The 13,977-nt window shown below is 33.3% G+C and overlaps 2 protein-coding genes across 9 annotated transcripts; both read right to left on the reverse strand.

Moving 5' to 3' along the window:
- Positions 1-805: 805 nt before the first annotated feature.
- Positions 806-3,911, reverse strand: LOC133309816 (serine/arginine-rich splicing factor RS2Z32-like). Of its 6 annotated transcripts, none has more exons than XM_061510647.1 (7): positions 3,853-3,911; positions 3,334-3,458; positions 2,646-2,685; positions 2,378-2,473; positions 1,754-1,941; positions 1,527-1,628; positions 806-1,366 (listed from the first exon to the last, which is right to left on the reverse strand). In XM_061510647.1, the coding sequence occupies exons 2-7, from the start codon at positions 3,438-3,440 to the stop codon at positions 1,036-1,038; spliced, it is 864 nt and encodes a 287-aa protein (XP_061366631.1). In that variant the 5' UTR covers positions 3,441-3,458; positions 3,853-3,911; the 3' UTR covers positions 806-1,035. The 6 variants fall into 6 exon arrangements, with proteins under 6 accessions (XP_061366631.1, XP_061366632.1, XP_061366636.1 ...); XM_061510648.1 differs by having other exon boundaries at positions 3,334-3,473; positions 3,853-3,907; XM_061510652.1 differs by lacking the exon at positions 3,853-3,911 and adding an exon at positions 3,028-3,101 and having other exon boundaries at positions 808-1,366; positions 2,646-2,915; positions 3,334-3,468.
- Positions 3,912-7,603: 3,692 nt separating this feature from the next.
- LOC133309820 (serine/arginine-rich splicing factor RS2Z33-like) lies at positions 7,604-10,877 on the reverse strand. 3 transcript variants are annotated; one of them, XM_061510657.1, is made up of 7 exons: positions 10,833-10,877; positions 10,398-10,522; positions 9,612-9,651; positions 9,346-9,441; positions 8,591-8,778; positions 8,366-8,461; positions 7,604-8,200 (listed from the first exon to the last, which is right to left on the reverse strand). In XM_061510657.1, exons 2-7 carry the CDS (start codon positions 10,502-10,504, stop codon positions 7,828-7,830), a joined length of 900 nt encoding a protein of 299 aa, XP_061366641.1. In that variant the 5' UTR covers positions 10,505-10,522; positions 10,833-10,877; the 3' UTR covers positions 7,604-7,827. The 3 variants fall into 3 exon arrangements, with proteins under 3 accessions (XP_061366641.1, XP_061366642.1, XP_061366643.1); XM_061510658.1 differs by having other exon boundaries at positions 10,398-10,533; positions 10,833-10,871; XM_061510659.1 differs by having other exon boundaries at positions 9,612-9,894; positions 10,833-10,847.
- Between the last annotated feature and the right edge of the window lie 3,100 nt (positions 10,878-13,977).

Genomic DNA, 13,977 nt, shown 5'->3' on the forward strand with positions numbered 1-13,977 from the left:
AAAAATCAAATATTTTTTTAAAAATCTAAATAACTATAGCTTTTATAAAAAGTACTTTTAAAATAAAGAAGCCATAAAAAAGACTTTTTTTATAAGCCGATGCAAATGGGCTACAACTCAAACTGTTTACCAACACTTGTGCAATTATTTTAGGATTTCATCAAATAAAGGTTGTATCAAACTCCTAGACAGTTTATTCAATTTACTCTATTAACTAAGACTATCATGACTGAATTAAAATTGCTTACAAAATCTCGCAGGTTTACTTAAAACTGGAATAATCAGTCTCTGTTACGATGATTTAGTGCCTATTTAGATGCTCTCTTTTTTAAACTAGAAACTACTTATAAGCATAAGCTAGGCCAAATAGGTTTTGAAAAAAACTCTTATAATGAAAAACTCTTTTTTTATAAAGAAGAAAAAAGCTGAAAACTAAAAGCTCCTAGGAGGAGCTTTTTTTTAAACTCTTATCTATTTTTCTTGAATTGTATGCTTTTCTTTTAAATGAAGAGTTATAAAAATAGAAAGAAATAATTTTCTTAAAACATGTACTTTTAAATAATTTTTAAGCTAAATTTTTTATGTAATTACCAAACAGCTTTTAGCTTCTTTTTTAAAATCTTATTTTTAGCTTTAGCTTATAAATAGTTTCTAGCTTAAAAATAAGAAGATCCAAACAGGCTCTTAGTTACATCTGCAACTAATAAATTATAAATAAATAAATAAAACTAGTGCTCCACATTTGAGTTAAAAGGATTCAGATCATGCCGGCCCACAATTTCTCAAAAATACTTCACATTGGTTTAAGTTAAGTTTAACACTTAAAAATGCATGCACTTCACATTCAAGTTCAGCTTGCACAACCAACAGAAATTTGAAAAATAACATAAAATAATTCTTCACAAAGATAATCAATTGAAATTTTTTTTTTTGTGAATCAATTGTCAGGTAATTCACGATAGAGCGCATTTAAAAAACAAAGCAGATAAATCCTGGGCCACGAAGTCCTGAGCACATTTATAGAAAAGTACTTTTTTAAGGTGACTGTGAATGGCGGTGGTTGTCATCATCGTCATCAATGGGGCTCCTGTCCTCATCCCTAGGGCTAGGGCTGCGGCCATTAGCTTTAGGGCTATCATCATCGCGGTCCCTTGCAGGGCTTCTACTCTTACCTGTGCCCTCATCACTATCAAACCCATCCTGTTGCGTGGCCAACCTATTATCACCAGGAGAAGTGTCACCTCTCTTCTGTGGGCTGCTTTCGTCAGGTGATGGACTATGCTTCCTTGTCTTGGAGGGCTGAGGACTCCTTGATCTATCTTCAGGAACTGGGCTTCGTTCTCTTCTGACAGGGGATCTTGATCGGCTGCCATGAACAAAGGCACCCCCAAAGCTTAGGTTACAAGCAAATAATTAACAAAATAATGTCTACTGAAACAACAGCAGACAATCAATTCTATTGAAACCTTGCAGCATCACCGTATCAAAACCATACATACTAGAATCATGGACTAAAAGTATCCTACCTGTAGCTGCGGTCTGGGCTGTAACTCCTATCCCGGCTTCTGCCACGACGAGGAGAAGGTGACCTCACTGGTGAGCGTGAGTAACTTCGTCCATGTCTGCCGCTGAAACAAGTCAAATTAACATTATCAGTTTAAAGCTCGGAAAATCCATTAGAAAGCAAGAACTATGTGAGGAACAAATCAACCAAAATGCAGCAACAGTTTGGAAACACAACAACATGGCCTACCTCAATTTTTTGGGACTGTTCTTGCAGTTCTTTTCTATATGACCTCTCTCACCGCAGCGGTAACACTTGTTCTTCCAATCCCCAGCTTTGCAATCTCGAGCCCAATGGCCATCAATGCCACAGTTAAAGCAGCGTCCGGATCCAGGAGCAGGGCCTCGACCCAGATATTCACGGGAACCACGAGGACCCTGATTAATTAGATATGAGACATAAAACAAAATTAACAAGCAATAAAAACTACCAAAAAATTGCCCAGAATTCAAAGAACAATGGCAATAATATCAGAAATGCCAGGGTCCAGAAGCTACTATATCTATGTAAAAAGTATTTAAGTATAAAGATAGTACAGTAATAAATGCCACTCATTAAAAAGTAAACACACACAAACTGCTCTCACAAAATGCCAGTGGATTGTATCGCTATATGCAACCATAAGATCCAACACCCATGCAAATATATACATCGAGCAAACACATTCAGATGAAGTAACTGAACTCTTTACAGTCAGTCATAGACATCAACCCAGAACCTCTGTACCAAAGGTGTTACCCATTTTATATATAAATGACATAATAAAATTAAAAAATATTTTTTTATGTAGTCATGAAGGGAAGTAATTCTTACCCCTTTTGCAAATTCCACAATAATACGACTTCCATCAACGTCACGACCATCCAAGTTATACCTTGCATCGTCAGCATCTCGCGGATCGCTAAATTCCTGTCCAAAAGATGTAAGGAACAAGCCAGGGAAGTAACACAAAAATCTTACCATCACCTACAACTGAACTCCCCCACGCAGATACTAGAAGTCACCTTTGAGCAAAGGCATGAGGAGAAATCAAAGTCAAAAGAAACAAATAAACAAAGACAGAGAAAGGGTGACAACTTACAACAAAGGCGAAATCATGCTTCATATCAACATCTCGGACTCTGCGGAAATGGTTTCCAGAAACAGAAAGGCCATCATTACTTAACAACTGGAAGTGAAAACTTCGCCCCTCAAAGACGAACTAGACACCAGTTTGTGACTGTTGCCATTTCCATAAAAACACGCAATAACATTACAGAAAGAATCGCCAAAGTCAAAACTCCGTAAGAATTTCCACCAAGGCCACCCTCCCACCACAGACCTCCAAGGATTAGCCAAAACCCCCAGAAACCTTCAACAAGATTATTAAAGTTAAAATAAGACACCTAGGGGATTTGGTTCCCACGCATAACAACACGAACAACCAATATAAATCCAAGCGCAAAACAAAGCTTGGGAAAAACCTGTATAGCGTCCCCTATGTTTCAGGATAACACATGGACGACACCCCTCGCCAACTTATCACTAAATTAGTACCCTTGCCAATTCACAAAAACAGACGAATCAAGGAGACGTGACAAATTGTTTTCAATACATAAATTGGCAAAACTAAGCAACTTAAACAATAAAGTAATTCGATTGTCTAAGTCATTCATATAGAACTCACAAGAAAACATGTTGTAAAAGAACAAACAAGAAAAAGACACAAAAACAAATAAATATTTTGTTAATAGAAAGATAAGGATTTTGATTAAAGAAAGGGGAAATACCTTCCGTATCTGCTGAAGGCTCGCTCCAAATCACGGGAACGTGTCCTTGAAGACAAACGACCCACATAGAGGCGGGTATTATCATATTTATCACCATAGCGAGGCATTGTTGATTTCTTCTAGCTCTACAAAATAAACGACTGAAATTGCATAATTAAATGAGGAAGTGACCCCAAAGAGACCCATTTTCCACAATCGCAGTGAAAATAATAATCATATGAGCATAACAAATAATCAAAAAATAAAAATAAAGATCCTACACAACAATGGATACATGAATCCATACATGAATCCAATTTAAACCATGTAATCAATTTTATACACAAAGTCATCAATTTTATACACAGAGTCAGATAAAGCAAACAAATCGATAAATCATTTAAATGAGAATTCGTAAGAATAAAGGTTAAGTAAATTGATGACAAGAAACACACGATCACAACATCCGATAGAAACCAAAGCGAAAGAGTAAATCGAATTGAAATCGAAGGGAAACAAAAACAGAGAAGCTGTCGATACCTTCGAGTGGTTCCCTGTTTCTCCCTTGACCTAACCCTTTCAAAGTGGATCGGTTCCACCCTTCATGCGTTTCACTATTTATACAAAATCACAGCCACACACATCGATTGAAGTTTGTTTTTTGTTTTTGAAGAATTGGGCCGATAGTGGGCTTCTGATGGACCAGCCCGGTCCTTTTTAATTTTCGTTCTTTTCTTTTTTATGGATTTCTCCCTCCCTCCCCCTAGTAATTTCATAAATCTTCTATAGACTATTTGGAGTTCAGGACAGATCTAGTATTAAGGTTTTAAACCTCTTCTGAATATGATACTACATATTCTCACCTTACCTACTCAGCTTTTATACACCAACTGAGTCATTATCAATTAGTGTCCTTTTTGGTTTTCTTACGTCAGGATACGCTAGCACTTGAAAAGAAATTCTTATGTAGTAAAAGTATACATATACATATACATATACATATATAGAGAGAGGATATTGTTATTACACTGTTGTTACTACCAATTAGTGTCCTTTTTGATTTTTTTTACGTTATGATTTTATGTTTTTTGATTTTCTTATCCTCCTTCCGATTTTAGGTAAAATTCGAATTTTAACTACCATGGTTAAAATCAATGTCACTACCAGTTTATTCCACCGTTCGATCGATTATGTGGATCCAACGGTTATGTTTATATTCATCTTTGTATGGTTATGATTTCCCATATTTAATGCTTTTACGTTAATAGCCTATTTGGATACTCTCCTTAAAATAAGCTACTCTTATGAGCTTTTAGCTTTCAATTTTTTTCTTCATTATAAAAAAGAGTTTTTCATTATAAGAGCTTTTATAAAAAATCTGTTTGACCTAGCTTATACTTATAAATAGCTACTAACTGAAAAAATATAGGATCCAAACAAGCACTAAATGTGGGGAATCGTAACTATACAAAGGTGAAAAAAATATAAAGTATTAAATATAGGGTGAAGAAAGAAGGTTTTTTAAAAAGTGAAATCAGAACCGTTGGATCAACATAATCGATCTAACAGTAAAATAAACTGGTAGTGATATTGGTAGTAACATTAATTGATAGTAATAATATCATATCTCATATATATATATATATATATATATATATGGGTTTGGTGTTTGTTATTTTAAATGACACAAGTTATGTTATTTTAGGAGAGAGATAGACACAGAAAAACAGAAATCATGGGAAAGAGAAAGAGTATTTTTTTTTAATTTAAAATTCAAATTTTCTGTGTTTGTATATCTCTTAAAATGACATAATTTTCTGTCATTTAAAATAACAAACATTTTTCCCTATATATATTTCTAGGAAGAAATCTTTTGACTTCAGTGAAAATTAAGAAATTTTTTTTTCGTAAATAGATTAGGAAGTTTTACTTTCTATCTCAGCCGTTGATTTCCATTCATCTAACGGTTATAGTTCACTGGGTTATATCAATTAATTAATTATTAATTCTAAATAAATTACAACCGTTTGATAGACAAAAATGAACGGCTGAGATGGGAAATAAGACTTTTTATCTTAGTCTTATACTAGAGTACAAAAAGCTCTCCTCTTTCTCTCTCTATATATACATATATGATAAGTTTAAAAATATTAAAAATAGTGAACAATGAGGATAATATAAGTTTCTCATATGGGAAATAATAGCGGTTTAATAGGTATGAGAGAATCAAAATTTTAATGGAGTCTGATTGTGTTGGACCTCAATAAATGTTGAAGTTTTGGGATCCCTCCTCTCTTATTGAGAGACTACTTGCACAGGGACACAAAGGGATGGTAAGAAGAACTATGATACCTTCTTTTAAGGATCCCTCTAAGTAATGACTCTAGGTCTAGAGTCATTATGCACCCATAATTCTATGCCATCTAGTCATCTACGAAAATTTCTACAATACTACAGAGTACAGATGCACTCAATTTTTTATATATCTCTCCAATCAAAATCAAACAACAAATACCAATATTGACATGTAATAGAAAAAAGTGGGGTCTCAAATACATGTGTTAAATTTTAAATGGAAGTAGTATGTACTAGTAATATACCAAAGACGAGCTCGTCATCTACCTAGTTCTGTGGGTCCCACATAACATAAGGACCTTATAGTTTTATACAGTTATACTCATGAAGACATGATATAGGTGTGCAAGAGAACATGAAATGGACTAACATATTAAGTCAGAAATGGGCCTTCTGGAACGTCCTGGTGGTCGGTCCAAGTAGCAGCCAGTCCAGAAAAGTATGTGTGTTGTGTAAATTAAAATAATCATAAATTTATGAATAATTATTTTAAAAACACGAGGTATCCATTAATTTTTTAATTAAACTTTTTCTTTCTTCCTTTTTCTAAAATTCATCTCTTTATTTTGAGATTAGTGTTTGTCCTTTTAAAGGATACATAATTATATTATGTAGGAGAGAGAATGTTAAAACACACCAAAACGACGTAATTTCATTAAAAATGACACAAAGTTATGTCATTTAAAATGACACACACTAAACCCTATATAAGGAAAAATTGTTTGTAATTTTAAATGACACAAAGTTATGTCAATTTTAATAAAATTACGTCATTTTGGTGTGTTTTGTCATTTTTTCTAATTTATAAAATTAGAAATAAAAAGAAAATGGAGAAGACAGAATGTTAAAACACACCAAAACGACGTAGTTTCATTAAAAATGACATAATTTTGTGTCATTTAAAATTACAAATATTTTTCCCATATATTATTATAGTCAAAACTACTATATTTTATGGGGAGAGAAACAGAAGTTTTTTTTTAATTTAAATTTCAAATAAAAAATAATAATTTTAACTAAAATAACTCTACTTTATAAGGACATATATTTTTCTCCTTTTTTATAGTTGAATCAAAATGCCACTTTCATTTTCAGTTTGCGTTTCGTCTCTGTCTACATCCATTTGAAATTCACTCAAATGTATGATAATGATAGTGATCGATGGTAACATATGTATGATAACAATGTCCATCGGAAATGATTATGATATACTAAGTATTAATTAAATGATATTAATAATGATTACTTTTAGATATGTTTATCTATAAAGTATGGGTTTCATTGTATCATTTGCTACAAACAAGTGTGAGATTGGGGCTGAGAAGAAATTAAAAAGGAACAAAGTTGCTAAATTTTGGTATCAAGCATCGTAAAGTTCATTATTATTTATTCCAACAACAACAAAAAAATCAAGTTTTTGTTGCTTCAACTCTAACAAAGTGTTTAGACTTGAAAATTAATTTTGGTGAAAAACAACCAAAATTAATTCATGTTTTTGTTAAAATCGCTGTAGCTATGAACACAACAGGACTTTGGTATGGCAAATGCCAAACAAAATGCACACATAAGCCGAGGAACCTGCAAGGCAAAACAAGCGTTACTTTTGCCCGGCAGGTTCATCATGTCTGCTTCTAACTGTTCACTAATACTACATGTATTGATAACAGGAAAGATATTTATTTTACGATTTAGAATACTTGATCTCCCAATGGTGTTATGCTATGCTTACAGGACTTTTATCAAATGAAAATTATATTTGAACCCCAGGCAATAATTCACTTTAACAAAGGAGTTTACCAGAATTACGTTTAATTGGCTGCCACAATCTCACATGTATACATTGAACTACACATCAGTTTCTCATAATACTATTATGTTTATTCAGCAGTAACATCCAACTAAATTATGAGTCAAAGATAAATAATAGAGCTCCATATTATGAGTTAAAAAGATTCTAAACACGCTCGACTTAAATTTCTCACGATAATTCACATTGGTTTAAACAAGAATCTGAAAAATAACATACATAAAACCGTTCTTCATAACATAAACATGAATTTCACATAGGTTTCTATGGCAAATAGATGAAGTGCAATTGATAACCAAAGCAGATAAATCCTACCCCGCGTAATGAGTTCATTTCTCAGAAAAGTACACATTTTAAGGTGACTCGCTGCCTCTAGGTGAGTGGCGGTTGTTGTTATCATCATCATCATCAATGGGGCTCCTATCATCCTCCCTAGGGCTACGACTAGGGCTGCGGCCATTAATTTTAGGGCTATCATAGCCCATATCTTCAGGGTCCCTTGCAGGGCTTCTACTCTTTCCTCTAGGACCATCACTGTAGTCAGACCCATCAAGCCTATCATTACCAGATGTGTAACCTCTCTTCAGTGGGCTGCTCTGGTCAGGTGATGGACTATGCTTCCTTGTCTTGGAAGACTGAGCACTACTTTTGGGGAGAGGGCTTCTGTAGCGAGGAGACTCTGATCTATCTTCACGAACCGGACTTCTGATAGGGGATATTGATCGGCTGGCAAGGACAAAGGCACCAGAAGCTCTCAGCTTACAAGCAAAGAATTTACAGAACAATAATGTCTACCGAAACAGTAGCAGACAATTAATTCTATTGAAACCTTGTGGCATCACTGAATCAGAACCAAACATATTAGAATTACGGACTAAAAAAGCATCCTACCTGTAGCTGCGGTCTCGGCTGTAACTTCGATCCCGGCTTCTGCCACGGCGAGGTGACCGTGACCTGACTGGTGAGCGCGAATAACTATGTCCTCGTCTGCTCATGAACAAGTCAAACATCATCAGTTTAAACCTCAGAAAATCCATTAGAAACCAATGCAATAACCAGGTTAAGAGCAAATCAAAAACAATGCAGCACCAGTTTGGAAACTACCACATGGCCTACCTCAACTTTTTGGGACTGTTCTTGCAATTCCTTTCTATATGACCTCTCTCCCCACAGCGGTAACACTTGTTCTTCCAATCCCCAGCTTTACAATCTCGAGCCCAATGGCCATCAATGCCACAGTTAAAGCAGCGTCCAGATCCAGGAGGAGGACCCCGACCCATATATTCCCGGGAACCACGAGGAACCTGATTAATAGGAAATCACACAATAAAACAAAAACAAATTACCAAGCAATTAAAAGCTAACAAAAAATGCTCACAAGTCTAAGAACAATGGCAGTAATATTAGAAAAGCCAGGGTCCAGAATGTAAAACGTATTTAACCAAATGGCGCAGTAATAAATGCAAACCAAAATAAAGCAAACATAAGAGACAGCCTCTGCAATTATATAAAAAAAAAATTAAAAAATAAGAAATTAATGTCACAAAAAAAGGTAAAGAGAAAAAAGAGTGGAAACAATATATGTGAGAATTAAGGAGATTACGATAAAAAAAAAGTTGCACGATAGAAATGACAAAAATACAAACTGTTGTTGCAAAAAGCCAATGGATTCATATGCAATCTGCAACAATAAGATAAAGCACCATTGCAAATGTATACATTGAGCAAGCTAGCACTATCGGACGAAATAACTGAACTCTTTTAAAGGCATATGTATAACAAAACATCTGTACCAAAACAAACATCCCCTTCATATTTTTTTCCTTCAAAAAATCTCATGTAGAGAAACCTTGTAAGGATGAATTTCCTACCCCTTTTGCAAATTCCACAGCAATGCGACTTCCATCAACGTCACGACCATCCAAGTTATATCTTGCATCATCAGCATCTCGAGGATCGCTAAATTCCTGTCCACAAGATGTAAGGAACAAGCCAGTAAAGCAACAAAAATCTTACCATTATCTACAACTGAATACACCCAAGCAGATACTAGGAGCCACCTTTGAGCAAAGGCATGAGGGAAAATCAAAGTCAAAAGAAATAAATAAACAAAGACAGAGAAAGGATGACAACTTACAACAAAGGCGAAATCATGCTTCATATCCACATCTCGAACTCTGCGTAAATGGTTTCCAGAAACAGTAAGGCCATCATTACTTAACTACGGGAAGTGCATGATACTTCGGCCCTCAAAAACGAACTAAACACCAGTTTGTGATTGTTGCCATTTCCATAAAAACACGCAATAACATTACAGAAAGAATCGCCAAAGTCAACACTCAGGCAGGAATTTCCACCAATTCCACCAAGGCCACCCTCCCACCACAGACCTCCAAGGATTAGCCAAAACCCCCAGAAACCTTCAACAAGATTATTCAAGTCAAAACATGACACCTAGGGGATATGGTTCCCACGCATTAACATGTCGAATAACCAATATAAATCCAAGCGCAAAACAAAGCTTGGGAAAAACCTGTATATTATCCCCTAAGTTTCAGCAAAACACATGGACGACACCCCACACAACTTATAACTAGTTTAGCTACCTTGCCAATTACAAAACAGATGAATGACAATTAGTTTTCCATACATAAATTGGCACGAACTAAGCAACTTAGACCATAAAGTGACTTGCCAGCCACCAGAAAGAAAGGATTGACTCGTACAAATAAAGTCATTCAATCAATAGAATTCACAAGCAAACATGGAAAAGATGCAAAAACAAACAACTATGAAGAGCGTAGCATTCAAATTACAACTTTACGGAAGAGGCTAAGATTGTACGGGGCAATAGCTATGACTAAGATCTCTACATAGTTTATTGATGGAAAGATAAGGATTTCAAAAGTAAAAGGGGAATTACCTTCCATATCTGCTGAAGACTCGCTCCAGATCACGAGAACGTGTCCTTGAAGACAACCGACCCACATAGAGGCGGGTGTTATCATATTTATCACCGTAGCGAGGCATTGTTGATTTCTTCTAACTCTGCAAAATAACTGAAATTAAGTAATTAACTGAGGAAGAGATTACACAGGGACCCCTTCTCTCAACGTCAATGAACAAATAATCGGATTTCTCGATAATGAATAAAAGGGAAACATTATATCCAATTTCAACCTACGTAATCAATTTTGAATTTTAAACCCAAACTCGATGAATTATCGAAGTGGGAATTGATAATATTAAAGCGCAAGTGAATTGAAACCAGAAAGATCGAAAATTGAAAAGCGAAAATCCAAATCAAATTGAATAGGAAGCAGAATCGAAGGGAGGAGGGAAATAAGAGAATACGAACCTCCGAGTACGTTGCTGTTTCTCCCTAAACCTAACCCTTTCGAAGTGCATCTGCTTCTCACCATGTGTTTCACAATTTATACAAGAGCACTGCCACGGTTCGCCAATGTTTTTTTTTTTCTCTCTTTTCAAAAAAAAAATGAAATTGGGCCAACAGTGGGCTTCTGATGGGCTCAGCCCTGTATTCTGATAATCTAATAGTTAAAGCCAATAAATTCTCGAAACGGCCTATTTCATACTTATTCAAATAAGAGACACGCACATAATAATCTAATCTAATATTTAACAAAATACTAAAATGTCTATTATACGGAATTGGAAATTACATTATTCAGTTTTCTGAGTATGAGTAATGCTAACCCACATTCACTCCTCTGCAGATATTGTTATACATTTATATATATTTTTTTATGTATGATCATGATATGTTGAAGAATCATAACTATATAAAGGTAAATCGATGATAATAAGATAAGAAAAAAAATTAGAATTGGTAGTTACAAAAACATCACCATTGATTTATCTTTTTATAATTAAATTTATTCACATAATATTATCATATTAAATAAAATATGAGAAGATACATTTTCGTTTGATCACAGTTAACCATGATTAATGTTTTCCATATTTACATAAAGATTTTAGTACACGACTCTATGGGCAAGAGGTGTAAAGCATAAGGATGTTTGAGTGTCAATTTTCTCCACACAATATGACATCACATCAGCCTCTCACCCATCCATTCTTTCATTTTTCTAAATTTATCTTTTTAACATATTATTTTTATTACATGTTTATGGGAAAAGTGTTTGTTATTTTAAATGATATAAAATTTTGTCATTTTAAGAGAGATAGATACAAAATAATATTTTATTTAAAATTTAAATTAAAAAAAATTACTCACTTTCTCTCTCTCATGATTTCTATTTTTTGTGTCTATCTTCTCCTAAAATGACATAACTTATGTCATTTAAAATGACAAACACTAAACCCTTTATATCTCTTTTCAAAATAATTAAATACAGAAGTACGTTTTAATACACTTTTTTCTACATTTATTTTTGTAAATAGAAAGTATGTAAAAAAAAAAAAAAAACTGTGTGGATTATAATACGCAAATATCAAAATTTATCAGATATTTGTTTGCATGCATATTTCTTGAGTAACCTTTTGTCCTTTCATCTTTGTTATATTTGGCATAGAAAAAGTCAAGATTTTCAGCTAAGTAATAATTTGTTACCCAACATTTCATGCCAATTACGCCATCTTAACCGGTCACTAAAAGATTTTGATGAAACAAAATAGGAATGGTGCTAATATTTAAATAAAACAAATTTATTAACTAGAAGTGGTTGAAGTAAATTCATTAAAGTACTGCTAATATCCAATTTCTAGAAGTTATATGTTCAAATTTTTATGCCATCATTTTATTAAAAAAATATCTAAACAGAACAATTAAAAGTGTGTGTCTATATATATATATATATATATATATATAGGTTAGGATCATTTTACATCAGTGTAAGTTATATTCTCAATCTTGTCCGCTGATCCCGTTTATATCTAAGGACTCAAATTTTTTAATAATGTGAGCCATTGAAAACAAGTTGATCAATGGTCAAGATTGAATGTAAGACTTCTAACTCTTACGTACGTCGATATAAGAATATCATGCTCCAATATATATATTATTCATATAACTAGAGTACATTGTAATCTTAAATAACTATATGATTGAAATAAATATATTTTTACTTATTTGCTTTAAAGATAGGTTTAACTCTTTTCCTCTCACTGCCTCTACTTTTTGTTCATTAGTTTTATTTATCTCTACTGGCATTTCTAGATATCTAATTAAACTGTTTCTTTTCCCCTTTACCACTTCAATTATATTTTTTTCAATCTTCCGTCAACAGAACAAAAATTATATAATTTTTTTATGAAATTTTTGGTAGTTGTATTTTATGTGTAACTTATTAAAAGTGTGTTAAGTTTTCGGTTAGATATGCAAACCATAGATAACTTTTGACATGTTTTGTATAACTTCCTGGGTCAAAGTTGTAACCCTTTTACACAAAACCAATTGATTGAAGTTATTTTCCCAAATTCCCATAGAATTGTTTTTATTTTTTTCGCTCCCATGGCTTGTAATACGACATTTGTGCTTTCCTCGATGTTTGTTGGGATCCGCACAAGTTCGATGCTTGTTAGCCATAGTTATCTAGTTCATCACTCTTGTATGGTTTGAATTTCAAGGGATGGTCCCATTCCATTATTGAGACGAATGTGGTAAAGTATGAACGACTTAACCAAAAAGCTACCACTAACTTATTCCCTAAGTCAACTCATTGTTTCAAGGCATGGATTACCAATTCAGTAAAAACAATAAAAGAATATGAAAAATATTTCTGTTTTTTCCTTTCCAATTTTATTTCCTCCCACACTCGTATAAAAAAGAGTGAATTTTATTATAAGGAAAAGAGAGAGAAACAATAGTGAAATTTACTCACTTTTATGTATGGTATAAAAAAATTCTACACCAAAAACAAAAATATTAAACTCAAACAAAAAAATGTGTTAATCATAATTTTCAGATGAAGCCGTCAAATTTAAAATTAGTGCCAAAAGTATTTAGTTTAGTTTTATAATGTAACGAAATATGATAAAATTATAAATAATAAAGTAAAAGAAGGAATAAGAAATTTGAGTCTCCTTAGCAATCAAAAAAATTTATTTATTGTAATTTAATTAAATAATTACATAAACATGACAGTTTGGAGAATATTTACGCATCTATTGCACACTGTTACGTCCCACTGGGCGTCTCTCATTAGGGGAAGACGCCCAAATGGGGCGTCTCTCAAGAGGTGGTGACACGTGTCACTTGTTTTTCCAAAAAAAAAAAAAAATTAATTATAAAACTTCTAAAGGCCATAACTTTTGACTCGAGTATCCAAATCAGGTAATTCTTTTTTTGATTCCACATAACTTTTCGAGATCTACGCAATGACATCTCATTTGATATATTTTATTTCTCACCAACATAATTTAAAAGTAAATCAGGTAATCTTTCTTCCTTAGATATTTAGAATATTTATTTAATTATTTCCTTTAGTAATACAGATTTTTCAAATTGATTTTTGAGT

The sequence above is a fragment of the Gastrolobium bilobum genome, unplaced genomic scaffold (assembly GCF_033153095.1).
Source record: "Gastrolobium bilobum isolate Gb01-03AN ecotype WA unplaced genomic scaffold, APGP_CSIRO_Gbil_v1 utg850, whole genome shotgun sequence".
NCBI classification, from domain to species: Eukaryota; Viridiplantae; Streptophyta; class Magnoliopsida; order Fabales; family Fabaceae; genus Gastrolobium; species Gastrolobium bilobum.